General features: G+C 51.4%; 3 protein-coding genes and 2 long non-coding RNA genes across 7 annotated transcripts; 3 read left to right on the forward strand and 2 right to left on the reverse strand.

Annotated features, from left to right (window-relative positions):
- Positions 1 to 831: 831 nt before the first annotated feature.
- LOC112587016 lies at positions 832 to 11,812 on the reverse strand. The gene is made up of 3 exons (XR_003111595.3): positions 11,101 to 11,812; positions 7,315 to 7,850; positions 832 to 4,292 (listed from the first exon to the last, which is right to left on the reverse strand). It is a non-coding gene; the product is annotated as an uncharacterized LOC112587016 (long non-coding RNA).
- Positions 11,813 to 11,913: 101 nt separating this feature from the next.
- KXD1 (KxDL motif containing 1) lies at positions 11,914 to 19,474 on the forward strand. Its single transcript, XM_006058031.4, has 5 exons — positions 11,914 to 12,052; positions 14,609 to 14,730; positions 15,740 to 15,892; positions 17,649 to 17,695; positions 18,519 to 19,474. The coding sequence occupies exons 2-5, from the start codon at positions 14,630 to 14,632 to the stop codon at positions 18,746 to 18,748; spliced, it is 531 nt and encodes a 176-aa protein (XP_006058093.1). The 5' UTR covers positions 11,914 to 12,052; positions 14,609 to 14,629; the 3' UTR covers positions 18,749 to 19,474.
- LOC112587015 lies at positions 17,252 to 20,572 on the reverse strand. Its single transcript, XR_003111594.2, has 2 exons — positions 20,371 to 20,572; positions 17,252 to 17,955 (listed from the first exon to the last, which is right to left on the reverse strand). It is a non-coding gene; the product is annotated as an uncharacterized LOC112587015 (long non-coding RNA).
- A 25-nt stretch (positions 20,573 to 20,597) lies between these two features.
- UBA52 (ubiquitin A-52 residue ribosomal protein fusion product 1) lies at positions 20,598 to 23,077 on the forward strand. Of its 2 annotated transcripts, none has more exons than XM_006058030.4 (5): positions 20,598 to 20,716; positions 21,639 to 21,749; positions 22,018 to 22,104; positions 22,696 to 22,798; positions 22,881 to 23,077. In XM_006058030.4, the coding sequence occupies exons 2-5, from the start codon at positions 21,647 to 21,649 to the stop codon at positions 22,972 to 22,974; spliced, it is 387 nt and encodes a 128-aa protein (XP_006058092.1). In that variant the 5' UTR covers positions 20,598 to 20,716; positions 21,639 to 21,646; the 3' UTR covers positions 22,975 to 23,077. The 2 variants fall into 2 exon arrangements, with proteins under 2 accessions (XP_006058092.1, XP_025149666.1); XM_025293881.3 differs by having other exon boundaries at positions 20,668 to 20,716; positions 21,636 to 21,749.
- Positions 23,078 to 24,568: 1,491 nt separating this feature from the next.
- REX1BD (required for excision 1-B domain containing) lies at positions 24,569 to 27,261 on the forward strand. 2 transcript variants are annotated; one of them, XM_025293884.2, is made up of 5 exons: positions 24,569 to 24,733; positions 24,828 to 24,910; positions 25,206 to 25,410; positions 26,321 to 26,400; positions 27,021 to 27,261. In XM_025293884.2, the coding sequence occupies exons 1-5, from the start codon at positions 24,632 to 24,634 to the stop codon at positions 27,037 to 27,039; spliced, it is 489 nt and encodes a 162-aa protein (XP_025149669.1). In that variant the 5' UTR covers positions 24,569 to 24,631; the 3' UTR covers positions 27,040 to 27,261. The 2 variants fall into 2 exon arrangements, with proteins under 2 accessions (XP_025149669.1, XP_006058091.1); XM_006058029.3 differs by having other exon boundaries at positions 24,572 to 24,733; positions 27,040 to 27,261.
- The last annotated feature ends 296 nt before the right edge of the window (positions 27,262 to 27,557 follow it).

The following is a 27,557-nucleotide window of genomic DNA, read 5'->3' on the forward strand; positions in this document are numbered from 1 at the left end:
TAAGAGTTTTCCACAGTTTATTGTGATCCACACAGTCAAAGGCTTTAGTGTAGTTGATGAAGCAGAAGTAGATGCTTTTCTGGAATTCTCTTGCCTTTTCTATGATCCAGCAGATGTAGGCAATTTGATCTTTGGTTCCTCTACCTTTTCTAAAACCAGCTTGAACATCTGGAAGTTCTCGGGTCACGTACTATTGAAGCCTGGCTTGGAGAATTTTGAGCATTACTTTGCTACCATGTGAGATAAATGCAATTGTGCGGTAGTTTGAGCATTCTTTGGCATTGCCTTTCTTTGGGATTAGAATGAAAACTGACCTTTTCCAGTCCTATGGCCACTGCTGACTTTTCCAAATTTGCTGGCATATTGAATGCAGCACTTTCATAGCATCATCTTTTAGGATTTGAAATAGCTCAGCTGGAATTCCATCACCCCCATGAGCTTTGTTCGCAGTGATGCTTCCTAAGGCCCACTTGACTTAGCACTTCAGGATGTCTGGCTCTAAGTGAGTGATCACACCATCATGGTTATCTGGGTCATTAAGATCTTTTTTTTTGTATAGTTCTGTGTATTCTTGCCTCCTCCTCTTAATATCTTCTGCTTCTGTTAGGTCCATACCATTTCTGTCCTTTATTGTGCCCACCTTTGCATGAAATGTTCCTTTGGTATCTCTAATTTTCTTGACGAGATCTCTAGTTTTTCCCATTCTATTGTTTTCCTCTATTTCTTTGCATTGATCACTGAGGAAGGCTTTCTTATCTCTCCTTGCTATTCTTTGGAACTCTGCATTTAGCTGGGTATATCTTTCCTTTTCTCCTTTGCCTTTGGCTTCTCTTCTTTTCTCAGCTATTTGTAAGGCCTCCTCAGACAACCATTTTGCCTTTTTGCATTTCTTCTTCTTGGGGATGGTTTTGATCACCACCTCCTGTACAATGTCACAAACCTCCATCCATCGTTCTTCAGGCACAGGACTTAGAGACTACAAAATGGCCTGGGTTTCCTAAGAAGGAAGCTAAGATAATTCTTTGATAGAAAAGATTACATTATTCCTACAAATTTCCCCTCTTTTGTGATACATTTTTACTCTTTCAAATTCAGTTAGCATGAGATGGTTCTCATGTTCTGATATGTCTAATAGTAAGAGATTGTTCTGATGGGGCTTCTGTAGACTGTTTAGTAAGGGTAGTTTCTATTGATCTTACCAGAAGACCTCTGATACAAGGGATTATACAATATCCTATTAGGGCCATTCCTTCAAATACAATGATTAGGGAGGTCAGGACAGAGATCATTATTATACCTTTCCATTTGACCCCCCAGCCATTGTTCCATCAGACTGGAGAAAGGATCATTTTCCCTGAGTTTTTCACCAACTTATTAGCCAAGGTGGTCAGACCTTGCAGGGCTCTTGTTATTGTGCCATCAGGGGTGGTGGTGTTGGGTATGAAAGTATAACACTGACTTCCTATCATAACACATGCTCCCCCTTTTTCTGCCAGGATCATGTCTAAGGCAGTCGGTTCTCCCAGGTGGTCATCTTACGGGTTGAGTCTAATTGTTCTGCTATTCCCTTGACAGTGTCTCTAGTACAGTTGACAAAACTCTGCTGGTTATAATAAATGTAGTTTATCCAACCCACATTTTTACTGATGGTGGACCGCTAGAATAATATTGATTCAAATTCCGATATCTGGTTTCTAGCCTTGAATTCATTAGGGGCACCTCTGGGAACTCTAATTGAGTCAATGTAAACATGTGTATCAGATGACCCACCACGGCTGGTGACATCTCTCTTGCTTCCATGTCTGGTTTGTACAGGGGTTGAGTCAGGGGGTAGAAATGTTAGAGTGAAAGGGACAGCCAGTTGAACTAAAGTGCAAGTCCCACGCCAGTCAGCTGAAGAATCCCGAGCAATGGTTCTCCTCAGTACCACCAGATATCCATCCGGGCCAACGACGATGTGGGTGGATTGCTGCTCTCAAAGGACTGGCTTTCTCTGCACCCAGATACATTGCCCAGGAATGCTAATTGCTCCCCCCACAGAGAGAGGCACGAGGTGTAATTAGCGTCATGGAATGGGGGTCTGACAGTCTTTGGGGGCCTATTGGAACCTTTCACTCGGGAACAACAGTGACAAGGTCCTGCAGGATTTATTGCCCCAAGCTGTATTGTCCTGAAAGAGGGATATCATGCATCCCACACCCATAGGGTCTGAAGTCCATTCAAGTGGGAATGGTACCACCTGGGCTTCCGGCTTACCTGCCGCGAAAGCGTAACAACTGCTCTTGTTTAAGGCTTGGACAGAATATTTAATCCATTCCAACCAGGCATTTGTTTTCCCATATCCAGTCTCGATCTCTATGGTTTGGTGTAAATCCTTCACCTCTACCATGGTGACCTTAGTAGGGTCATTGGGAACTGGGGGTTGAATTGGTTCAGAAGTTTTGCATCTGTGGCACTAATTAGGAGGTAATTTTTAACAAGTTTAATAGTTATTCTTCCCAGTGGATCTCTCCCAGATATGTCTGCCCCTAGTCCATACCAGGGCTTCCCTGGTGGCTCAGACAGTAAAGAATCTGCCTGCAATCCCTGGGTTGGGAATATCCCCTGGAGGAGGGCATAGCAACCCACTACAGTATTCTTGCCTGGAGAATCCCCATGAACAGAGGAGCCTGGTGGGCTATAGTCCATGGGGTTGCAAAGAGTCAGACAAGACTGAGCAACTAAGCACAGCACAGTCCATACCAATGCTCAAGAGATGGACTGGTTTTCCCTGGTTTTATCATTAATAGGAGTGGGTTATGTTGTAGATTCCCACAATCATCTCCGGGTACCCCCCTTGTCAGGGATAATCTATCTTTTAGTTCCGCTAGGGTGAGAGCTGCTTTAAGTGGCTCAGCCATATAACCCCCATACTGGGTAATCCACCATACTTTGGCCCAACTAGAGCAGGGGAGTTGGTGTGGATCATTTCCTGACATGACCCATACTGGTTCAGGACAGAGGTACTTATGTTCTATAGATAGCTGTGTAGGTTATCACAAGGTAAGACCTGGCAAGCATCAGATTTCACAGTTAGGGGATCCCTGCTTGTGATCATATTAATAATTAAGTTGACCAGGTAAGGGCTGCCCCCAACAATCTGCATCTTGGTATACAGAATGACCAAGATGGGTATTAAAGTCTTTTCAAAGTCAGCTGTGTAGGATTGGGATGTTGGACCACGGACCATTGTTCCTCTTGATTAGGGGATTCAGTCCCTTTGACTTGCATGTAATGAGTCCAACCTTTCTCTGCAGTGCAAACAGCTGTTTCAGTTGTGAGCAGCATCTGGTAAAGTCCTTCCCGGGGCGGTTCAAGTTTGTCTTCCATCCAGGTCTTTATCAGGATATGATCACCAGGCCAAAGAAGATGCACCAGAAATCCAAGGGGTGGATCCTGACCCAAGAGGCCCTGCAACCTAAGAGAAGACAGAGGAGAGGAGAGGCCAAGTATATAGTTTCTCAGAAATTGGTCTTTATTTCCATGGTTGACAGGTCAGCAGTTTGACCCAAATATGGTAACCCGTACAGCATCTCATACGGGGATCATCGAATATCCTTATAAGGGGCAATTCTGATTCTGAGAAGAGCAACTGGGAGGCACTTGGTCCAGGGAAGTTCGGTTTCTAACATTAATTTAGTTATTTGTTTCTTTAGTGTCTGGATTATCCTTTCTACCTTTCCTTAGGAAGTTATTCCCATTTTATCCCCAGACTTTTTGTACTCCTTAACAGGAGTAGAAATAAAATAACTTCCATTATTTGAATCTATGTTCTCAATTAATCCAAAGCAGGGAATTATGACCTCTCATAGTATCTTAGTTATGTTGCTAACCATGGCAGTTGACAACGGGATGGCTTCAACCCCATTAGTTAAACGGTCTACTATTACTAAGAGGCACCTGAGGCGACCAGCTCGAGGCATCCTCCGTATAGTCGACTTGGATACTCTGAAATGGCCTCAGACTCAGGTTTTTCCCCACTGAGGGCTGTTTTTTTAACACTAGTTTATTTACCTTTCTGCAAGTAATACAACTTTCATTCAGCTGTTTAGCTATGGTATATATACCTTTGTTATCCATAAACTCTTAAGGCAGATTCACACAGGGCGTGTGGGTCCCAATGACTTCTTCTATGTAACTTGAGTTAACAGTTCTCTCATAATCCGTTTTGAGAGCATCTCTTTTCCATCAGGTAGAAGCCATTTCCCTTCAGAGGTTTTAGAGGCTCCCAGCTTGGCCAATTGTTCTTCTTCCTGGGGTTTGAAAACCGGGGCAATGGAAGGAGGAGGATGGACGGGGATAGGATGGAAATTCGGGGCCTCTGACCTGAGGGCCGTCTCCTTAGCAACTCCATCTGCCAGTCTGATTCTCTGTGTCTCCATAGAATGGCCCCACTGGTGTCCAGGTATATGTACTACTGCTATTCCCTTGAGTAACATTAAGCTTTCCAGCACCTGGGTGATTAACTCTTTATGAATTAGGTCCCATCCCTTGCTATTAATAAGGCCACATTCAGTGCACATCTTTCTGAAGGTATGTACCACTGCAAAGTCATATTGAGAGCTGTGTAGATGGTTTCCGCTTTTCTTTTAGGAATTTTAAGGCTTGGATAAGGGCAAATAATTCACATATCTGGGCAGACCAAGTGTCAGGTAATCTTTCTGATTCAATAACTGTGGATCGCTCCCCATCTGTAATAGAGTACCCATTGTGTCTTTTCCCTGCCAGCACTGGGAGGAGCCATCTACAGAGAGCTGAAACCCTGTGGAAAAAGGAGTTTCCTTGAGGTCAGGTCGAACTTTAGTCTGGTCATCTATGAGATCTACCCAGTGATGTTCCACAGGACCCATGTTTCAACTCTGGTCAAGAATTCGGCTGGGTTTCGACAGCTGTCAGTAGTGAGGATTAGATCATCTCTTTCTAATAGGATAGCTTCATACTTCAGTATCCTGGAATCAGGTAGCCACCTTCCTACCTTCCGATGGAGAATTTCCCTGCCCTGATGTGGTGTGCTGACAATCACTGCCCCACCAAATGTCCATTTTCTACTTTGCTCAGTTAATATCACCGTTGCTGCTACTGATCGAATACATTTAGGCCAACCCCCAGTTGCTGAGTCTAGTAACTTAGATAAATACACCGCCGGTTGCCTCTCACCTCCGTGTTCCTGGGTCAAGACTCCTAGGCAGTCCCCGTATCTACATTAACATATAGACAGAAAGGTTTTCTAATGAGGGGAGTACCGGCACAGGGGCAGCGATCAAGGTTTGTTTGAGGGTATCTATTAACAAGAGCTGTACCAAAAAGATCTTCACGGCCCAGGTAATCAGATGGTGTGATCACTCACCTAGAGCCAGACATCCTGGAATGTGAAGTCAAGTGGGCCTTAGAAAGCATCTGTACAAACAAAGCTAGTGGAGGTGATGAAATTCCAGTTGAGCTATTTCAAATCCTGAAAAATGATGCTATGAAAGTGCTGCACTCAATATGCCAGCAAATTTGGAAAAGTCAGCAGTGGCCACAGAACTGGAAAAGGTCAGTTTTCATTCCAATCCCAAAGAAAGGCAATGCCAAATAATGCTCAAACTACTGCACAATTGCACTCATCTCACACGCTAGTAAAGTAATGCTCAAAATTCTCCAAGCCAGGCTTCAGCAATGTGTGGACCGTGAACTTCCTGATGTTCAAGCTGGTTTTAGAAAAGGCAGAGGAACCAGAGATCAAATTGCCAACATCCGCTGGATCATGGAAAAAGCAAGAGAATTCCAGAAAAACATCTATTTCTGCTTTATTGACTATGCCAAAGCCTTTGACTGTGTGGATCACAATAAACTGTGGAAAATTCTGAAAGAGATGGGAATACCAGACCACCTGACCTGCTTCTTGAGAAATCTGTATGCAGGTCAGGAAGTAACAGTTAGAACTGGACATGGAACAACAGACTACTTCCAAATAGGAAAAGGAGTACATCAATGCTGTATATTGTCACCCTGCTTATTTACCTTATATGCAGAGTACATCATGAGAAACGCTGGACTGAAAGAAACACAAGCTGGAATCAAGATTGCCGGGAGAAATATCAATAACCTCAGATATGCAGATGACACCACCCTTATGGCAGAAAGTGAAGAGGAACTAAAAAGCCTCTTGATGAAAGTGAAAGAGGAGAGTGAAAAAGTTGGCTTAAAGCTCAACATTCAGCAAACGAAGATCATGGCATCCGGTCCCATCACTTCATGGGAAATAGATGAGGAAACAGTGGAAACAGTGTCAGACTTTATTTTTCTGGGCTCCAAAATCACTGCAGATAGTGACTGCAGCCATGAAATTAAAAGACGCTTACTCCTTGGAAGAAAAGTTATGACCAACCTAGATAGCATTTTCAAAAGCAGAGACATTACTTTGCCAACAAAGGTTTGTCTAGTCAAGGCTATGGTTTTTCCTGTTGTCATGTATGGATGTGAGAGTTGGACTGTGAAGAAGGCTGAGTGCCGAAGAATTGATGCTTTGAACTGTGGTGTTGGAGAAGACTCTTGAGAGTCCCTTGGACTGCAAGGAGATCCAACCAGTCCATTCTGAAGATCAGCCCTGGGATTTCTTTGGAAGGAATGATGCTAAAGCTGAAACTCCTGTACTTTGGCCACCTCATGCGAAGAGTTGACTCATTGGAAAAGACTCTGATGCTTGGAGGGATTGGGGGCAGGAGGAGAAGGGGACGACAGAGGATGAGATGGCTGGATGGCATCACTGACTCGATGGACGTGAGTCTGAGTGAACTCCAGGAGTTGGTGATGGACAGGGAGGCCTGGCATGCTGCGATTCATGAGGTCACAAATAGTCGGACACGACTGAGTGACTGAACTGAACTGATTAACTGTATTTCCTCAGGCCTCCAGAGGAGAGGGTCAGCTTCTTCCTCCAAGAAATTGAGATATAGGTCTTTGGTTTTGAGTGTATAGCAATCTATCCATAACCTACAGTACCCAGTTAATCCTAAGAACTTCCTGAGTTCCCTTTTTATGCTTCAAAGGGGCATATGGGTATTCCCTGAGATTCGTTTCGGGCTGTCTCCGTTTCCCTTCAGTGATCAAATGTCCCAAATACTTGACTTCTTTTTCAACAAACTGTAATCTGGTGTTGGAGACCCTCAGGCCCTGCTGTCCTAGAAAATTAAGTAAGTCTGTGTTAGTACTGGTGACCCCTTCCTTGTTTTCCCATCACCTACATATTGAAGGAGTCTTAAGGGAAGGGGGTACCTCAGGTTTTTCTAGTACCTGTTCGAGGACTTGCCCAAATAACTTGGGTGACTCGGTAAATCCTTAGCGAAGGTCTCTCCAGTGGTCTTGTTGCTCCCTTCCAGTTTGAGGATCTTCCCATTCAAAGGCAAATAGGTCTCTACCATTCTCAGCTAAAGGTCAAGTCCAAAAGGCATCTTTCGGGTCTACAACACTAAACCACTGATGATTATGAGATACTTTGCTGAGGAGCGTACAAGGGTTGGGAACCACAGGGTGTCCACTTCAGAGTAGTTCTCGGTTTACTACCCTCAAATCCTGCAATAATCCATAGGATCCATCAGGTTTTCTTACTGGTAGTATTGGAGTATTGAATGGGGACATGCAGGGTCCAAGGAGCCCATCACAGAGCAGGCCTTCTATAACAGGTTCTCATCTGAATCTCCCTTCCAGGGGTGTAGGATATTATCTTCTGTTTCCCTTTTATCCTTAAGCTCAGTGTGAATCGGGGGAATATTTAGTCCCCTGTGGTTTTCTTCCCTGGTCCAGACGTCAGGGAGAATCTTCTTTTCCTCCTGAGCAGATAGAAAGTTAAGTGAGACTCGAATTTTCTTGTGAGTGATTGTTAACATGATTCACTTATGGCAGAAAGTGAAGGAGAACTAAAAAGCCTCTTGATGAAAGTGAAAGAGGAGAGTGAAAAAGTTGGCTTAAAACTCAGCATTCAGAAAACTAAGATCATGGCAACTGGTCCCATCACTTCATGGCAAATAGTTGGGAAACGGTGGCAGACTTTATTTTGGGGGGGCTTCAAAATCACTGCAGATGGTGACTGCAGCCATGGAATTAAAAGACACTTAATCCTTGGAAGAAAAGCTATGACCAACCTATGACCAACCAACAGCATATTCAAAAGCAGAGACATTACTTTGTCAACAAAGGTCTGTCTAGTCAAAGCTATGGTTTTTCCAGTAGTCATGTATGGATGTGAGAGTTGGACTTTAAAGAAAGCTGAGCACCAAAGCATTGATGCTTTTGAACTGTGGTGTTGGAGAAGACGGTCGCAAGTCCCTTGGACTGCAAGGAGATCAAACCAGTCAATCCTAAAGGAAGTCAGTCCTAAATATTCATTGGAAGGACTGATGCTGAAGCTGAAACTCCAATACTTTGGCCACCTGATGTGCAGAACTGACTCCTTGGAAAAGACCCTGATGCTGGGAAAGAATGAAGGCTGGAGAGGGACGACAGAGGACAAGATGGTTGGATGGCATCTCCGACTCAATGGACATGAGTTTGAGTAAGCTCTGGGAGTTGGTGGTGGACAGGGAAGCCTGGTGTGATGCAGACCATGCAGTCGCAAAGAGGCGGACACGACTGAGCGACTGTACTGAACTGATTCCTAGTTTAGTCATTAGGACTAAATTAGTCCCCTTGGGCACAAAGAGGAATTCTGTCTGAGTCTGCATAGTCTTATACTTGAGTCTCTTTAGAGACAGGAACATTGAAACCTTCCCCTTTTACCCCTGAGACTAACAAATGCTCATTGGACAGAGGTAGGTAAGGGGGGTGACATGTCAGAGAGGAACGTGCCACTCCAGAGTCGATCAGGAAGGTGACCTCCTCTTTCTCAGGTCCTACCTCTAAATTTATCAAGAGCTGTTGGTAGGACCCTTCAATGTATAAAAGCTCCTGACCCCTCCATTCCTCATCAAAGGTCATGAAAGGTATCACTTTTTCTTTTTTTCTCAACTGAGGACAAAGGCATCCCTCTTGAAATGTCCCTCCTTCCCACACCTGTAGCACTTGATTTCCCCTTTTCCCCTTAACAGCCCCTGGATCCCGCTTCCATTAAATCTTCCTGGAGATGGTCTTTGTTTTTGATTCTTGGGGCCACCTCTTCCCTGAGTGACCTGTTCTATGGTGGTAAGCATAATCTTAGTTTTCTGTTTTTCTTCATCCCTCCATACATATACTTCTGGGCTTCTCTTAATAATTCTAAACTTTTATCTTTCCAATTGTCTAATTTCTGGAATTTCTTAGACATATATGGCCAACTGTTAGTTACAAAACGAATTTTAACATACGTTGGCCAAGAGGATCATCTAAATTGGATCCAGAGTATTTTCTTATTTGGTCTTTCAATCTATTCGGCTGACCCTTCATCTTTTCCTTGCTGTATATCAAAGGACTTAGTAACGTTTTGGAATCAGGGAACTCTCTGATCCCTTTTATAATTAGGTCCCTGAGATCTCTCGTATGACCCTCTGTTCAGGACTGTTATTATTCCATTGTGGTTCTTGGTTAGGAAATTTTACTCCAGCTGCTAAGACATTTGGGCCAGCTAAGTGTTCCCTTTCCCGAGTGGCCATCACTGCTGTCCAAATCATTGATATTTCCTCTCTGGAAAACAGAATGCCTAAAATAGATATAAGCTCAGCCCACTTGAAAATGTAAGGGCCTAAAAATCGATCTAACTGGTTTGCGACCCCAGGGGGATTCTCTAATAAGGGCTTCAGTTCTTTCTTCAATTCTCAAACCTCAGAGCTCATAAGAGGGGGTTGTTCACAAATCCAATTTCCTTTCCTCCTAGGGGACCCTCTTGGAGGGGTTAGAGGGCCTAAGGTTCCTCTGTTTCAGGAGGGAAGGGTAAATTTTGAATGTCCCTTTTACATTGTTCTATGTCCTTCTTCAACCGAGGAAGGGAGGGATGTAGTGCTGGAGAGGGCGCCGAGGCTATGATGGCCAGCTTGAGTTCTCTCTCTTCTGTTATTTCCTCTCCTGCGGCAGTTTCGGCTATTCCGGGGTGGTTAAGGCTATAGGCCTCCTGAGTTATAAGGAGAAGGCAAATAGTCGAGAGGATCCCACTTACTATTTTCCCTCTCCTTGTCTTTACCCAGTCCCATCTTTAAGGGGAATAGAACCACCAGCCCCTTTCTCCAACAAAGAGCATACTCTATTTCTTCCTGGGCAACTGGACTCTTGTCATTAACATACTGTACAAGCAATTGGCAGATCCAATCTTTATCAGACCCGAACTTAGGCCAAAATACTGATGGTTTCAATATAGGTTCTTGAGTCCAAAAGAAACAGCAATACTTTATCATCTGTTGTTTCTTTTTACCTTTCATCCTAGGACTATCTCCCCAGTATTAGAGCGTGCGTCCTAGGGGACTGTCTGGGGGAATCTCGTTGTTGGTCTTTCTCTCCTTGGAATCCTCCCTGCCTAAAGAAAATTCTTATTACCCATCCCTATTGTCTGACTGTGTGCTCTTGACTAGAGCCTCAACCCCCTTTTCTTTCTTCGGAGGTTTCTTGCACTCTTCCCGAGTCACTTCGACTGTCTCTGGCCGTTTCCCTCAAGGGAGAACTATGCCAGAGGAGAGTATATTTCTGCTCTTAGCTTCTTAGCTACTGGCAGGTCTGTATAATCCCCGGATTAGGTCGGAAAAGACTGCCTTATGCCATATGAAATCACCAAAGGATATTAACGGAACTATGGACCAGGACTCCACACTCGCTTCCACACACAGGTCCCATGCACACAAGACAGCCTCCGGGATGACCCGGCCACCAAGGAAGTAGTTTGCCACCTCTTGTGACGTTTCTTAGGGCTTTCCAGGTGACGCTGGTGGTAAAGAACCCACATGCCAATGCAGGAGACATAAGCGACTCCGGTTGGATCCCTGGAGGGCATAGCAAGCCACTCCAGTATTCTTCCCTGGAGAATCCCCATGGACAGAGGAGTCTGGAGGGCTACACAGTCCATAGGGTCGCACAGAGTCGGACACGACTGAAGCGACTTAACACGCACGTGACGTTTCTTACCTTGGTCCCTGCACGGAGTAACCTGGTCGCCAGTGTGCCTGCCTGGGCCCCTCCCCTGCGTTGCCGACGGACTTCCGACCCGGAGTCCACTGTCAACCCAAGGGGTAGCAGATTTCCCCTCCCTGGAGGCCACCATAACGAGACAGTGGGATGCATCTCCTGGGGTGGGGAGGAGCGTTCATTCGACCCCTCCAGATGACATGGATCCCAGACGAGCCCCCAAATAGTTGAAAATGTCTTCCGCCGGAGCCGCGCGCTCCGAAAATGGATTGGCAAGGCAAACTTTACTTTTGCAGAAGGATGCACAACCAGCAAGTGTGACCGGCGAACACACTGAGTGGGAAGCCCGCTCTGTTTAGCGTGGTTTCACAAGCTAGCGCGATTGGCTAATTCAAGGGAAGGGCGAGAACAGTGAACCAGCTAGGTGGGGGAGGGGTCGCCAATGTGCAGTTTGTTTACACGAACTTGAAGTGAAAGTGAAGTCGCTCAGTCGTGTCCGACTCTTTGCGACCCCATGGACTGTAGCCTACAACGCTCCTCCGTCCAAGGGATTTTCCAGGCAAGAGTACTGGAGTGGGTTGCCATTTCTTTCTCCAATACGAACTTAGAGACTACAAAAAGGCATGGTTTTCCTAAGAAGGAAGCTGATTATATCCTTTTATTGAAAAGGTTACGTTATTCCTACGTCCCTTCCCGGTTCTGGACTGCCGCAGAGTTCAGCTTTTGCAAACTACGCCGGCGCGAGAGGGACTGTTCGATTGGCTATTTGTTGCGATGAGCCCGCAAATAGAAGCTACATGTAAGCCCCACCCCTTCCTGCCACGCCTCCACTCACGCAAGTCGGCCCTGGGCACGTCGCCGCCACGCGCGCGCTCGCACGCAGGGTGCGTGGTGACGTTACGGCGGCGCGGGCGCCATCCCGGAAGCGCGAGCAAGGCCGCCAGATGTGCAGGTGCTGCTGCCACCGACGCCCGGGCCGAGTTCTGGGTGGGATTGGGGACGCAGGGTCTTCTGGGGATCCAGGCCAGGTTGGGCGCGGTCCCCGGGCTGTCGTGGGGTGGGGCGCGCCGCTGGCAACATCTGGGCACCCCTCCTGCGCACAGGCCTCAGTTTCCCCGTCTGCGCAGTGGATGCGCGGGTGGCGCTGTGGGCAGGATTCGGGTCCGCGGCGCGAGAGTTGGGGCCGCTTCTGTTCAGGCTGTGCCTTGTCTCTCCAAAACCGGGCGTTGGCCTGTTTGGGCCTCAGTTTCCCGGTTTCACAAGGGCGGGGCATGAGAGGATTGGGGAGCCCCGCCCCACTCGCGGGTTTTGCTGAGCTTGTGCAGCCCATTTAAATTATATTAAAAGACCTGGGTGGAGTAGCGGCCCCTTCCCGCACTGGTGTGTGACCTTGGGCAATGGAGCCCACCCCTGTGTTGCCCTCGGAGGGGTAGTGTCTGCCTTGTAGGGGGAATTGGGGATTAAATGAAGTGCTGTACAAGTGTTTGTTCTTATTCTTGGAAGCACTGGGGAGGCCATCCTTAGATTTCTTCACGCTGCCCTCGGAGACGCTCCCTGCCCAGAACCCAGCGCCTCTTATCACTGTTGGTTTCCGTCTCACAAACAGCATTGTGATATTCTAATTCTTTGTTATTCCTACTTTGTGGATGACAGATCTAGGAGGTGAGATGACTTTTCCAAGGTCACACAGCCTTCCTCTCTGCGTGTTTTCCCCATAAATATATTTGGAGCAGGACCAGAGCCTATGCTGGGTCATTTCCACCCTGTATATAGGCCAGACTAACAGTTGGGGAAGGCTTCCTCCACGAGGCATCTGGTGGGAGAGTGTGCCTTGAATCCCTCAGCCCTCACATCTGGGAGCCAGAGACAGGAAAGAGCCCTGCTTTGAAGCAGAACCATTTTCCACAGGTCCAAATGCTGTGCCTGCCAGGCTCTAGCTGCAGGCATCCCACCACACGACTCTGTCCTTTGAGAGCCCAAGTGTCCCCTTTATACATGATCTTCTTTGGAAATGTGGAGGGTGTTGGTGTCCAGACCTGGCACGGAGTAGGAGCTCAGTAAGCATGGTGACTGGCGCTGGAGGGTGAGGGGAGAGGGGGAGTTATATTTCATCAGGTGTGACAGTTTACCTTGGGAAGGCACATGGGGGCCGCAAACCAATAGCCAGATTCAGCACAAAGAGAAATGTACTCTTGGCCTCTATGGGGTAAATATTAGTTGCTGACATTTGTAAATGAGGTGATTTCACAGGGACAAGAAATCCGTGTTTCGGTTTTTTCTTTTTTTCTGGAAAGAATCAGAAGTCTGGCAGGAATCGGGGACAGTAATAAGCAGCTGTTTTGTCAGAGGTAGATACTGAACATCCAGGTCACGCATTTGTGGATCCTGTGGGCTGCGGGCATTTGAGTTGTGACCCATGGTTACTGGTTGTGTGTCAATGGCCCAGTACCTCAGTCTCTGAGCATCATTTTCCTCATACATAAATAAGGATGATAGCAGTTGCTGGTGTTTGAAATTGGTGTCTTGTTTAGCATAGAGTTGATGCTCAATAAAGAGGAGGGTAGACGTGGACTCTGAAAGCCCTTCCTGATCCTGTGCATGAATCTTAACCAGTTGCAAGTGGGCTTTTCTGTTGGCCATTAAATGTGCAGATCCTAGAGCCAAGCTATGTCAGGATTCTGGCTTTTTCCTGAATCTCCTCAGGAGGGCCAGTGCTGAAGCTGTGGCCCCTCCTGCCCTAGCATGGTCTTGGAAGTCCCCACCTGCTGGGATGTAATCTGTGTGCCAGAGAAGCTGGGAGCTGCAGAGCCATCTGGGTTGCTGGGGCTCACTGCTTGGCTTTAAGTTGCTAATAGAAGTCCAGCTTCAGAGCCGAGTTTGAAAGTTTCTGTTTTGCTCTCACCAAATTAAATTCTGGCAATCCCTTGCTGTGAGCTGGGTTCTGGGCTTGGCTCTGGAGAAAGCAGCAAGCCAGAAAGACATGCCTTTGTTCTGCTGCAGCTGACACTGTGGGGGTGACTGGCAAATGGGTCACCTGATAACTAAATTTCAGGAAGAGATGAGACAGTGGAACCATTTAAAAAGGTGAAGTGATGAGAGTGACCAGAGTGGGGGGGGTCTCTTGGGAGAGAAGGCATTGGATGGGGGGGTGATGATTTGAGGGGACAGCCATGTATGTTCTCCCAGTGGGGACAGCAGGTGCAAAGGCAGGGGCGTGTGGGAGGAGGGTGGCAGATCTATGCAGGAGGAAGTTGCCTGTGACTTTGGGCACATGGGAATTGGGGATGTGGAGGTAGAAGGGGTGATGGGATTCTGATGTGCTTGGGTACAAGTTATAAATATGAACTCGTGACTCTCAAAACACTTCTGAATTTCTGGGATGACAAAGCTGAGGCTCAGGTGGCATGACCCACTTCATGTGGCTTGCAAGGTTCCCAGACCCTCTTATCCATCCCACCTCCCCCACTTCTGATGCAGACCAAAAATTCTTTCTTCCTGCCTGTTTCAGGCAGCGGAGGAGGAGGAAGAGATGGACCCCCCGGACTCGGCCTCGAGGGTCTTCTGTAGCCGCATCCTGAGCATGGTGAATGCGGACGATGTCAGCGCCATCATCCTGGCCCAGAAGAACATGTGAGTGAGGCCAAGGGCCCTGGGTCCCTGGCGTGGGAAGGAATCCACTTGCTGGCCAACATTCTTGCCCTGCCCGCCTCTACCCTGGTCCCACACTGGTGATAAAATGAAGGAAATGAGCAAATCTTCTGGCTGGCTCCAAAGTAAATTCCTTCCTGGCCTGGAGGCGAGGCCTTGGCACAGGAAGTGGGGCTCTGGGACAGTTTTGCAGCTGTGGACAGTTTGGCGGGGGCTGCAGCAGCTCCTATCCTGAGGCCTGGGGTGGGGAGACTTGGGTTGGGGAGAGGATAAGGAAGGGGCTGTGGGGTTTAAGGGAGCCATGGCTCACTTCCTGTTGGCGCCTGTTCTCAGAGCCAAGGCTGTCTCTGCAGCGCATGCGGGGCCACTTGGAAGCGCTGGGAATGACCTTTGCCCTCTTTGGGGCCTGGCACTGCAGCCAGCACAACTCCCCCTAATTCCAGCATGCTCTCTGACACAATCTCGGGGTGCAGTCAGTCTCCAGTCTCCTGGGGCTTTATTTTTGTGTCTTTAAGCTAAAAGTTCTTCATTCCATGTATGGCACAGCATGGACCTGATACCTTATCTTTCTCGACCTGTGACAAGGGTGCTGGATCTGCCTGGGTCTCAGCAGCACCCATCTCCCTCCTGGGTCTTAAGGTCAGATTCAGACCTGGCCCTGGGGGAACTCCCAGGCTGAGAGGAGACAAAATCAGACTTGAACCTTCCTGGCCTCAGGGTATCAGGACTGGACCAGAGAAAGAACCTGGGGAAGCAGGAGAGTCAGAGTCTGCTTGAGGGAGAGGGTGAAGGCTACATGAGAAGGGCACCCTTGAGGAGGGTTTTGAAAGCTGAATAGGAGTTTGCTAGCTGTCTCAGACACCAGGTAGAGCTCCGCAGGACACGGGAATGAGGTACACCGAGGTCACGGAGCAGGAAAAGGCCTAGCAGGATCAGTTGGCAGGGCCCTGGAGGCTGAGCAGAGGAGTCGGTGCCCTTTTTCTGCTGCCAGGCTGGACCGCTTTGAAAAGACCAACGAGATGCTGCTCAACTTCAACAACCTGTCAAGTGCCCGCCTGCAGCAGATGAACGAGCGCTTCCTGCACCACACAAGGACCCTGGTGGAGATGAAGCGGGACTTGGACAGCATCTTCCGCAGGATCAGGTGGGTGCTCCCCATCCAGCCTCCGCCTCCCACTCCATGCCTCAGGTTCCTCTCCTCTTCCATGAGGGCCATCCTTTCCACATAGCAGGGTGTGAGACTCAGCTTGTTTGTTTTACAAGGCTTCACCGCACACTTAGTATTAGAGAAGGACCTGAAAACCTTAGAGTTTCTGAACTTAAGTTTTATTTTTTTTTGAACATGCAACATAGCACCAGACCCATAATGCAAAAGGTAGGCCAGAGCAGACAGTGAAAGGCTAGCCTCCTGTCCGCCTTGGCCTCCACCCAGGTCTTCTCTCCAGAGGAAAATGAGATTCCCGGGTTTTGTGGGTCCTCCTCGAGCTGGTTTCCATGAGGACAGGGAAAGACTATGTGCAAGTCCCCAGCCACACAGAACGCTTGACACCCGCACCCCCAGAGCTCACACTGCTGTTGACAGCTGGGCTCCTGGGCCCAGAACCAGCTACAGCGGCATTTCTGGCCGACCGTGCCGCTTCTGCTATTTCAGGAGCAGCCATGTCTGCTGGCAAAGTAGGTGCCACAGATTGAGGGCAACAGGTTGGAGCAAGCTCTATGCAGAAATCACGCAACAGGCCAGATAGATGCTACATAAGAGGGCATGTTTTCTGGGGCCTCTCACCAGGCTGCCTGCCCACGTGTGGTGTCGCAGGGATGGGGCTAGAGCAGGAACCCCAAAGGTTGACGTGTATCTGGGTCACTCAGTGAAGGTGGAAGTGTTAGTCAGCAAGTTGTGTTTGACTCTTCGCAACACCATGGACTGTAGCCTGCCAGGCTGCTCTGTCCATGGAATTCTCCAGGCCAAAATACTGGAGTGGGTTGCCATTTTCTTCTCCAGGGAATCTTCCCGACCCAGGGATAGAACCCGCGTCTCCCACATTGCAGGTAGATTCTTTACCATCTGAGCCACCAGGGAAAGCCCTGATGTCCCTCGGGAAGGAGATAAGTGTGTCTGCCCAGGCAGGGACGCTGCAGCAGTGATACTTTTGGGGGACGGTTTGGGGCACAGTGCTGGCTGACCAGAGTCAAGGGTGTTCTGAACGTCCTTTTGTAACTCTTTGTAAACAGAATTGCATTGTAAAAAGTGAAAATCTCAGTTGCTCAGTCATGTCCGACTCTGCGACCCCAGGGAATGTAGCCCGCCAGGCTCCTCGTCCATGGGATTTCCCAGGCAAGGTTACTGGAGTAGGTAGCCATTCCCTTCTCCAGGGGATCTTCCCGACCCAGGTCTCCTGCATTGCAGGCGGGTTCTTTACCATCTGAGTCACCAGGGAAGCCCAAACAGAACTGCATTACTTCAGGTACGAAGAAAAAACCAACAGTTAAAAAAGGGAAACTGGTGCCTCTCTGTGAACTTCAGTTTAATGAGCCCCGGTGGACAGGCAGGCCCTCCTGGCCCCTGTACAGACATCCTCACCCCAGGATGGAAAGACAGGCTGGGACAAGTCCCCAGAGGAGTGGCTGTTGAGGTGAGGGGAAGGGGAGCCTCCTGGAAGGTGGTCCTGGTAGAAGAGGGTGAGACATGAGGCATTACAGGTGGGGGCCGGACCCAGCACTAAGGCCGCGGGGAAGCTGGGTGACAGCAGAACAGTAGCTGCGACCCATCATGGGGGTCGGAGGGCAGGCTGAGCGCCCAGCCCCTCCAGCCTGGAGCAGTGAGCAGGGGGGCCCTGGCCTGCACCAGGCCCAGCCTGTCTCCTCAGCAGGCTCAGCCCTGTGTGCCTTCCCTTCCCCAACAGGACACTGAAAGGGAAGCTGGCCAGACAGCACCCGGAGGCCTTCAGCCGTAAGTGTCACCCAGAACTCCTGCATCCCACTTCTGGGCTCTGCACCCTTTGATGTCAGTGCCCTCAGCCCAGGGCTGGCTTCTGGAATGTACCCCAAGGGCTAACTGCAGGCCCAGGCCCTGGTGGGTCGTGGGTCCAGAGAGACGTGGGGCAGGGGTCTGGCCTGGTCTTCTTGGCAACCTGCAGAGCAGCTGTTGAGATCAGAATCTCCTCCTTCGGCAGAGGTCGTAACAACGGGGTGTTGACAAGGATGACAGTCCTTAAAAAAAAAGGAAGGATGACAGTCCTTAGCCCAGTGAGTGCATGCACCCACTGCGAGGCAGGCTGTTACCCGTAGCCACCTGTGGGGGGGGACTGTGCCCAGAGGGGCAGTGACTTGGCAGCGGAAGCACAGCATCGTCCATGCTGAGCCTCACTTTACCCAGTCTGCAGAATGGGCCAACAGCTCCCCACCTCAGGGCTGCTGAAACCACAGGCACAAAGGCAATGCCATCGTTTCCCAGTTTATAGAGCGGGGAGCTGAGGCACAGGCAGGTGAGGGGCCAGGCCCAGGTGACACAGTCAAGAGGGCAGAGCCAGGCTCAGGCTCACCGCCCAGGGCCCATGTAGGCCAGACTCCGGAGAACCTGAGTCCTTACCTCACTTCACCTGGAAGAGAGGCCTCTCACCTGCCAAGGCCTCAGTTTCCTCCTCTGTAAAATGAACAAAGTCCTGTCCTGTGGGGTGGAGGTAGCTGTCAGGGGTCATGGGCCCAATTAATCCCTCGTCACAGTGCCCGATGATGCCAGTGACTCAGCCAGCTCTTGGGTGGTCTTCCCCCAGACATCCCAGAGGCATCTCTCCTGGAGGACGAAGATGAAGACCCCATTCCACCTAGCACCACCACCACCATCGCCACCTCAGAACAGAGCACAGGCTCGTGTGACACCAGTCCCGACACTGTCTCGCCCTCCCTCAGCCCTGGCTTCGAGGACCTGTCCCACATCCGGCCTGGTTCCCCCGCCATCAACGGTCGCAGCCATACAGATGACGAGGAGATGCCGGGCGAGTAGCCCTGCTCCCAGGAGCTCCGAGGGGTCTCAGGGCAGCAGCAGCGCCACTCCCCAGGTGTCTGAAGTGGCAGTGGAGCACCCTGCCTCGAGATACTCAGCTTTGCCACCCTAGTCTGTCATTTAGGGCTTGCTGAGGGGACAAGGCTCCCTCCTTAGAATTCCTGGGGATCTTTCATTCTTGCTCCTTCCTCACTGAGAACATCTCTTCTGTAGATTCCTCTATCAAACTGGGGATGACCAGTCCATCTGGAGTTGGGCTGGGCACAGGGAGCTTTTCCAGAGTCAGGCCTTAGGTCTACTCTGAACAACACTTCAAGCTTCCCAGAGACCAGAGCCAGATGTGCCCTGCCCCAGGCCCTGGTCAGAACCCCCTCAACAGTCAAGGACTGTCATCTGAGTCTGCCCAGCCCACCCCTGCGCCTACTGATTCTGCTCTTCTTGCCCCTTCCTCCAATGAGAGTACTGAATCCTTTCTCCAATCATTATCTCGAGGTTTCTGAAACAGTTGTAGAAGGCTCAAGACAGAGATTAGCCATCCACTCAGCCCCAAGCCTGTTTCTCTGACCAGAGGTGTAGACCTCTAGGGCCTAACAAGCCTCTCCTAGGGCCTTTGTGGAGCAAGCCGAGCAACCTTGGAGAACAGAGTTAAGTGGAATATTTTTGTACCCGATGTTTACAGATGCTGTTGGGAAGTTATCAATAAAGAGACTCTGTAACTAAAAAGGGGAGGTGCATCTAGCAGCGACTTCCTTCCATCCCTGGGCCCAGCATCCCAAAACAGGGACAGGTGCTGCACGTGGGACAGGCTGGCTATGGATCGCCAGGCACCACTGGCCTAGAAGGAGATGGGGCTGCTTTGGGTGGGGGTCCCCAGTGGTGACAACCACAATGACCCCACTTCCTATCACCACAGAGGCCTTCCCACTGCTCACAACATCATTTCCTTACTTCCTTGAATAACGCCTCTAAATCTCAGCCCCAAAGTGGGCTCCTCAGGAAGCTAGATGGGGTCCCATTCCCCATCAGACACTGTCACAGAGTCCCCTCATCTTTGAAGCACTTTCCATTATGTTATTAAAGGTCTCTTCCCAGACCTCAGAGTGTCTACATTTGCCTGGTCCATAGGGGAGTGGGTCAGTGAAGAAAGAAGGTACCCTGAGCAACGGCTCCATTGTAAAGAAGCCCCCTACAGTGCAGACGTGGGTTCGATCCCTGGGTCAGGAAGATTCCTTGGAGGAGAGCATGGCAATCCACTCCAGTATTCTTGCCTGGAAAATCCCATGGACAGGGGTCTGGCAGGCTACAGTCTACAGGGACAGAGTCAGACACGACTGAAGCGATTTAGCACAGCATGCTGCCAAATCCACAGGTAACTTCGTCCTCTCTTGTTCGCAGCGCTCAGTACTTTTTAACTTCTTTCGTCCCAGGAACAAGACCTTGGGTCCCACCTCATTTCCTTGAGTGAATGCACCAACCCCACCTGCCCTCGGTGCTCCTGTACGCACCCGCCCTGATATCCAGTTATGCACAGCAGCCGGAGAGCCTCCAGTGGCTCCCAGGGGTCTAGCCCCCGCGCCGCCTCCCGCCTCGACCCCTGCGTCTTTGGACCTGCGGCTTAATACCTTTCCTTCAGCACAAAGGTCTCTCCTAATCTGTTTAAATATCTCCGGAGCACCCGCTATGTGCGGGCCGTCTTCCAGGAGGTTTGGAGACAGGGCAGTAACACCTGGAAAGGTGCGGCAGTCTTACTACGTGACCCGATGGGTGGGGCTCACAGCCACTCCCGCGCCGCGACTTCGTTCGCCAGCACCCACCATGGGGGCGGGGCAGGGTCGAGGGCGGGGCACGACGCGCGGCGCGGATTGTGACGCAAGCACGCAGCGTGCTCGGTGCGCAGGCGCTTTCGGCGGCGAATCGGCGGTTTCCGGTTCCGCCGCCCTCTTTCTCTTCAACGAGGCGGCCGAGCAGGTTGGTGGTGGAGGCCTTGCGGGTTGGCGCTGGGCCGGATTGGTTTGTAGGGTGCGGGGGACTATGGGGACCCAGGGAACGGAGGCGGCGGCCTGAAGTTCGTGTAGGCGGGCCAGGTTCTGGGGGGTGGCTTAGCAAGGCACGTTGGGCCGGGTTCCGGTCCCGAACTGGGCCCCGCGAGGGAAATCGGCATTTGGAGGGGGAGCTTGCCCGCTCCGCCGGCCCCAGCTATCTGAGGAGGTCTTGGGCAGAGCGTGTGTCCTTCGGGGATGATCCAATTTAATGCGGAGGGGTATTAACTGTAAATTTTTCTCATGGCGGAAACTGTTCCAGTCCCTTCGAAAATATGAAGCCCCTCAGCTGGGTTTCTATCGCCTTTTTCTAAGTTTGTAAAGAGAGTCTGGTAGTAGCAACTGTTTTCTTAACTTGGAAAATGAAAACGATACCTGTGTAAACACGTACCAGGCACGTGGTTAGCAGTTGTTATTTATGGATTGGATAAAACGCAGGAAGTGCGGTCTGAGCATTCGGGTGTAACCCAGAAGGAAGCCGGAGTTTTGGGTGTCTGAGCTTGGTATTGGAGAGGAAAAGGGATTGTAGGGAGGAAAGTGTGCGTGTTGGGATGCTACTAAAATGAGATTCCCACCCAGGCTGCAGGAAGAGCAGGGGCTGGTGAGGAGAGGAAGGGTGGGACCTTCAGACCACGCTTGGAGAAAATATGCTTGGCAGGGTGGTGCCCTAAAGTTGAAGGTGCAGGCTCAGAGGGGCAGAAGGAACCAGGCACTGAGGTGGGCCTGCAGTTGAGGTCGAGGCATGCATGGGGCTGGCTTGGACTAAACCTGGTCAGCCTGTGAGCTGGGGCTGCTCAGACCTTTAGTGATCACCACTCCCCCCATCCATGCTAACCCTGTCTCCCAAGCAGGCGCAGAGATGCAGATCTTTGTGAAGACCCTGACGGGCAAGACCATCACCCTTGAGGTCGAGCCCAGTGACACCATTGAGAATGTCAAAGCCAAAATCCAAGACAAGGAGGGTGAGTTGGGCTGAGTCTGAGTGCTGTGCCCAGTAGGAACCCCTCAGCCCTGGGTATCTGCTGTCCTGTGTGCAATGGGTGCTGGGCTTCAACAGATCTCAGCCATGCCAGTGTTCCCCAGTGTCATCTTGGGAAGGCAGCTTGCCCTCCCCACCTCAGTTTCCCTTTTGACAGATTGGGGTAATCCTGGCACAGCCTTGTGGTGGTGGTGGCAGCTGCCAGCAGTGTGCTTGCAAGAGCCTCTGTAATGGAGGTCCTCTCTCCTTAGGCATCCCACCTGACCAGCAGCGGCTGATCTTCGCAGGCAAACAGCTGGAGGATGGCCGCACTCTGTCAGACTACAATATCCAGAAAGGTACGGGGTGCGGTGGCTAGCAGGGCCTCAGCGAGGCCTAGGACCCAGGAGGCAATGCTGACAGTCTGTCACCAGGAGGGAGCTGTAGAGGCGGGTGGTCCTTAAGGTGGGGATCAGATGGCGCTAGGGAGTGTTGCTCTGTAAAGTGCTCTTTTCATCACTGAAAAGCATCTCCATCAGTGTTTTCCAAATGCCCATGGTTTCCCATGTTCTTAGTCAGTTTTCTTTTAAGGCCTATGTGTGTGTATTAATGTTATAAGTATTGTAAAGGAAATCCCCACTTTTTCCCTAGCAAAATAAAAGGTTATCCTTGCATCTCTTAGAAATTGCCTTGCCTGTGGGGAAACTGAGATGGATACCACTGTTGGTGTATATTTATATTAGTCTCCGATTTCGTGAGGACTGGTGACATGACAAGGTGGAGGTTCTGTGGGGTGGCATGTCCATGTGCACATACCCAAGGGATTCTGATGTAGCCCCATCATACTTGATAAGCTGTGGTCTGGAGGGCCCTGAAGGCTGCCCTCCACCCGTGGGACTGAGGTGGTGAGGCTAGGCTCCGTCAGTGTCTCTGCCCTTCATTTCCTGTAGAGTCCACCCTGCACTTGGTGCTTCGTCTGCGAGGCGGCATCATTGAGCCTTCCCTCCGCCAGCTCGCTCAGAAATACAACTGCGACAAGATGATCTGCCGCAAGTATGTGCTCACGAGTGGGGGGCGGGGACCGCCCTGGGCGTGGTCGGGATGCGCCCTCACCGTCCCTGGTGTTCTTGCACAGGTGTTACGCCCGCCTGCACCCCCGTGCTGTCAACTGCCGCAAGAAGAAGTGCGGCCACACCAACAACCTGCGCCCCAAGAAGAAGGTCAAATAAAGCTCTTCCACCTGCTTCTCCTTTGCCCGCAGGGTGGCCTCCTGCCCAAGCCCCGTGGTCCTAGGCCTCAATAAAGTTTCCCTTTCGTTGACTGGAGCAGTAACTGGTGTCCCTGTGGCTGGTCTGTCCAGTGAGGGGGGCGGGGGTGACTGAGATGTGGACATCTATGGGACTTCGTGTCACTCAGCTCTTCATAGCCCTTGGGGGTCCTGGGTCCTGAGTTCCAGTTGTCTTATTTGTAAATTGGACCATGGTCCCTGCCCTTCACATCTGAAGTCAGAACCACAGCACAGGGAAGTCTCAGACCTGGCCCTCCGCCACATAACCTAGTGAGCCCACCCATTTGGGTTTTATCATCTGAAATAGAGAATAAAGACCTTCACCAAGTGACCTGTGGGACCTGGTCAGGCACATTTAACAGCCCTTATGTCTGGGCCCTGGAGGTGTTTGGGTGTGGGTGGATGGGTGGATAGGCTGGAGCATACCCCCTAGTGTAATAACACCTCTCCATTTTGCCTGGCAAGGCTGTGTTTTTTTTGTCTTAGGATGACTGGGGCTTGATGTAGGTGACAACTCAGGCCTAGAGTGATGCCTGAGAATAGCTGAGACCTGGAGTGCCAGTTAAAGGCTGTCACTTCATGCCTCAGGTAGTTGAGTTTCTTGTTAGCTGCCCCTTCCTAAGGCCAGGCCACCATTTTCCTGGTCTACCCACTTGTCCACTCCTAGAAGAGGGAGGTTCTGAAATTAAAATTAGGCAGTGTGTATCCAGCTCTCAGGCCTTTTCTTAATATGAAACACTACCACCACCATCTCCCTGCCCTGCCCTGGACTCCCATCTCGGGGGCTTTTTTTCAGCTCACTTCCAATCAGCGCTTCCCTGATATCTCAGTTGGTAAAGAATCCACCTGCAATGCAGGAGACCCTGGTTGGATTTGGGTCGGGAAATCCCCTGGAAAAGGAGTGGGCTACTCACTCCAGTATACTTGGGTTTTCCTTGTGGCTCAGCTGGTAAAGAATCCACCTGCAATGCTGGAGACCTGGGTTGGGAAGATCCCGTGGAGAACGGAAAGGATACCCACTCCAGTATTCTGGCCTGGAGAATTCCATGGACTGTATTCCTGGAGAATTCCATGGAGAGTCCCCTGGGGTCACAAAGAGACTGGACTGAGTCACTTTCACTTTTTTTCCAACCAGTTCACATAGGACCTGCTAGTGAATCTGCTGTAGGCTGGGTTCCAGCGACTTGAGCTTTCCAATGTCAGAACCTGCGTTCAGATCCCACTCTTGTCACAACCTGTGGCCTCTGATGACGAATATCACTTGCCAGATTTCTTTTTCTTTGTGTGGGAATGGGATGTGAGGAAGTGAAGTAGGGTGTTGACAGTTGTATAGAAACAAAACCTTGCTGTATATAGAACCTTATATTCAAGATCAAAAACTTTAAGAAGGCAAGCGCTGGACAGGAATAAACACGGGGTGGGGTGGGTAGAGGGTGTCAGACCTGAGAAGCCCTCCAGTATTCGCCTCCCATTGTTCCCCGGGGTTTCTTCCAGGTTGGCTGTTCACCACAGGCTACGTTCCGAGGCCTCCCGGCCTGTAGGGGGCGCCAGGCGCATCGGAGCAACCTGATCCCGGGCGGGGCCAGAGCTGCGCAGTCATGATCACAGCGGAGGCCGCATCAGAGTCCACTGTCCCTGCGGTGCCGGGTGATACAGCCGCCACTGGAGTCCCAGAGCGCGAGGAGCTGGTGTGGCCCTGGGTGAGCTCAAGCCCGAGCGGGAACATGAGTGGGGCGGGCGGTGCAGGCCCGGGGGCACCAGCTTCATGCCCTAGCCATGCTCCCCGCTCCGTAGAAAGATGCCCCGATCCGGGAGCTGGTGCAGCGCATCCACCAGCTGCAAGCTGAGCGCGCGCAGGCCTTCCGCCGGCTGGAGGAGTGAGTGTGGGCGTATGGGAGGGGAGGGGTCCCAGTGTTCGGCCCTCAGCCCACTCTGGGGATGGGCGAGCCTTGAGGGAGGAACTGGGTCCCCGTGCGCCTCAGTGTCGGAGGTGGAGCGGGGTTTGCGAGGAGACCAGATCGCTCCCTTCCTTATGCGCTGGGGTGCGCTAGTCTCGGGTTACCCTCCACACTCTGGGATCGGGGGACACTTCTTGGGCGGCTTTCAGGCGGTCGACGCGGGTGCAGGGCCTGAGAGCCGGGGCCATAGCCTCAGGACCCCCACCTGCCACAGAGGCCACCGCCAGTACCTGAGCAGCGGCCCGCCCTACGACTTCCCGCGCTACCGGAGCACGGTCCACGAGGTGACCCAGGTCTTCGCCGCCGCCTCGAGAGAGGTGCTGGCGGTGGAGGCCGAGCTAGCCGGACCCCGAGCGCAGCCGCTGCTCGCGAGCCACGTGCGCAGCCTGCAGCAGCTGGAGGAGACACGCCTGACCACGGTGAGGCCCCGCCCCCCGGCCGTTTCCCCCGCGCCCACTCTACGGCTTGTGTCTCCCGGGGCTTGGCCCACGGTGCACCCCTTGGGGGAGGGGCCACATTCCGTCCCTGTAAACCCCGCCCCTGGCGCCCCAGCAGTCCCCTCTACATGTCCCAGCTAAGTCGTCCATTAATATTTCACTTGAGAGTCTCAGGCTTAGCCCCCTCCTTTCTGCCCCCACTTTTATCCAGGACACGCCCGCTCCATCCCAGACCCCACCTCTACAGTGCTCCTCCCCTCTCTGGCTTGTCCCAGTGCCCCAGATCTGTTACTCAACCCTCAGATTGGGTGCAATGAAACTCCAGGTCAAGTCCCCTTCCTAGTAACCCTAGATCCCAGCCTAAGTTGTGGGCCTGTGACCCGGCCTACTCTGCCTTCACAACCAATCCTGATCACCACGCCCACACCACACTCGCAGCTGGGATTCCCAGGCCACCCTCTTTTAAAGACCCAACCCAAGTCTAGGTTTTTGGCCTATTTCCAAATTGGGATTACACCGTCCTGGCTGGTTTCTGAAACTAAGAGATTCCGCCTACTTTATACCCCCACCTGCACCACTCCTGTCCCCCAATCCCTGGCTGAGATTTTACCCCTATTCCCCTTCCCCGCCTACATGAAGCCACACCCACACTTCGCGGACTCTAGGGCCCGCCCACTAGGCCCCCCTGGTCAGGAGCCCCTCTAAACCTAATCCTAGATTCCTCCAGCGTTAAAAGTACTGCTGCCCTTGAGACTCCTGCCTGCTTTGCCCTCCTCCCCCTTGTGCTGCCTTTCTGGGGGCTTCAGTGTTTCCCCCTCCCTCCTATGTGGGAGGTCAGGGCACGGCTTCTGCCAACCGTGACGTCCTCCTCGATGCCCATTCCCCCAACCAGGTGGCCCTGCTGCAGCTGATGGGGACACCAGAGCTGACTGGGCAGGAGGACAGCCTGCAGATGCACCAGCTGAAGATGAAGTGAGTGCTGCGTCCCAGTAGGCTGACCATGCTAGATTTGCACAGGCATCCTTGGGCACCCAGCCCCACACAGGCATGCCCCAGGGCTGGCAAGGTCAGACCGCCAGCCCTCTGGACCCGCACGCAACCCTTTGGCTGTGCACACCAGAATCTTCACCTGGTGACCCTAGGCGCACTACCCACCTTCCCCCGGTGCATATGCCCTGCCGTTTCACGCCAGGCTCGCTGTGTATTTTCAGGACACAGCTGCATACCTCACACCCGTCGATCCTGCTCACATGGCTCGACTCGGAGCTTGGACATGGTTGCCCAGGCCCTACCAGGCACACACCTGCACATTCCCGCCTTTCGCCTCCCAGACACACACATGTGCACACCCACTAGACATCTGCCACAGTCGCCCTGCACACCTTCCTGATGGCACACACTCACCCAAGATGACCTTTCCTCCTGCCACTCTGACCCACAGGACCACCCCTTCTCCCAGGCACCTAAATGATCCTCCCACTGCTAGTGCTGCTTGGAGGTTTGGCGGGAGGCAGGAGGGCCTGGGGCTTGCCACAGCCCCTTTGGAGCTGCACTGCGGCGGCTAATTCACCCCATCTGGGTTTTATTTATAGTTCCCATCCACTCTTGTAGGGTAATTAAAACCATGGAAGCAATCAGTGAGGTTCTCCAGGACCTCAGGTTTGATGCGGAGTCTGCCGAGTGATGGTGGCTCCGCAGGGACAAGAGAGATGGAAAACGGGGCATATGGCGCCCTGCCCTGCCCACCCAGCCGGCTGGGGTCACACCCCAACGGACCACTGACCCTCCTCCAGTTCACTTCACCTCTCATAATAAAGAACCTAAAGAACCTTCTGTCTGCAGCTGCTCCACTATCTCTTGTGTGCTGGGGTGCTGGGGTGGGGTCCCACAAAGTCAGGGATGCTGGGTGCAAGAATCCCTCCCACCAACCCCTATTGCATAACTCTAGAAACTGGTGTTTTGAAGCCCACTCTCCAAGGAGTTTAGAACCAGATATTTCAGATCATGGAGAGAGCTGGAAATTCTGGGAGGTGAAGATTCCCATCCCAAAGGGTCATCAGGATTCCACGTGCCTCCCCTAAGCCCCACAGCCCCCCACCCTAGGCCACTCTAGCCCCGAACTCACCTTC

The sequence above is a fragment of the Bubalus bubalis genome, chromosome 9 (genome assembly GCF_019923935.1).
Source record: "Bubalus bubalis isolate 160015118507 breed Murrah chromosome 9, NDDB_SH_1, whole genome shotgun sequence".
Lineage (NCBI taxonomy): Eukaryota > Metazoa > Chordata > Mammalia > Artiodactyla > Bovidae > Bubalus > Bubalus bubalis.

Excerpts from the sequence above, each read along its gene's own strand:
- KXD1 (XM_006058031.4), top strand. The coding sequence starts at position 14,630 with ATGGACCCCCCGGACTCGGCCTCGAGGGTCTTCTGTAGCCGCATCCTG. Across the intron at positions 14,731-15,739 it reads ATCCTGGCCCAGAAGAACAT|GCTGGACCGCTTTGAAAAGA; the intron begins GTGAGTGAGGCC and ends TTCTGCTGCCAG. Across the intron at positions 17,696-18,518 it reads GCACCCGGAGGCCTTCAGCC|ACATCCCAGAGGCATCTCTC; the intron begins GTAAGTGTCACC and ends GTCTTCCCCCAG.
- UBA52 (XM_006058030.4), top strand. The coding sequence starts at position 21,647 with ATGCAGATCTTTGTGAAGACCCTGACGGGCAAGACCATCACCCTTGAG. Across the intron at positions 21,750-22,017 it reads CAAAATCCAAGACAAGGAGG|GCATCCCACCTGACCAGCAG; the intron begins GTGAGTTGGGCT and ends CTCTCTCCTTAG. Across the intron at positions 22,105-22,695 it reads AGACTACAATATCCAGAAAG|AGTCCACCCTGCACTTGGTG; the intron begins GTACGGGGTGCG and ends CATTTCCTGTAG.
- REX1BD (XM_006058029.3), top strand. The coding sequence starts at position 24,632 with ATGATCACAGCGGAGGCCGCATCAGAGTCCACTGTCCCTGCGGTGCCG. Across the intron at positions 24,911-25,205 it reads GCCTTCCGCCGGCTGGAGGA|AGGCCACCGCCAGTACCTGA; the intron begins GTGAGTGTGGGC and ends CACCTGCCACAG. Across the intron at positions 26,401-27,039 it reads ATGCACCAGCTGAAGATGAA|GGTAATTAAAACCATGGAAG; the intron begins GTGAGTGCTGCG and ends CCACTCTTGTAG.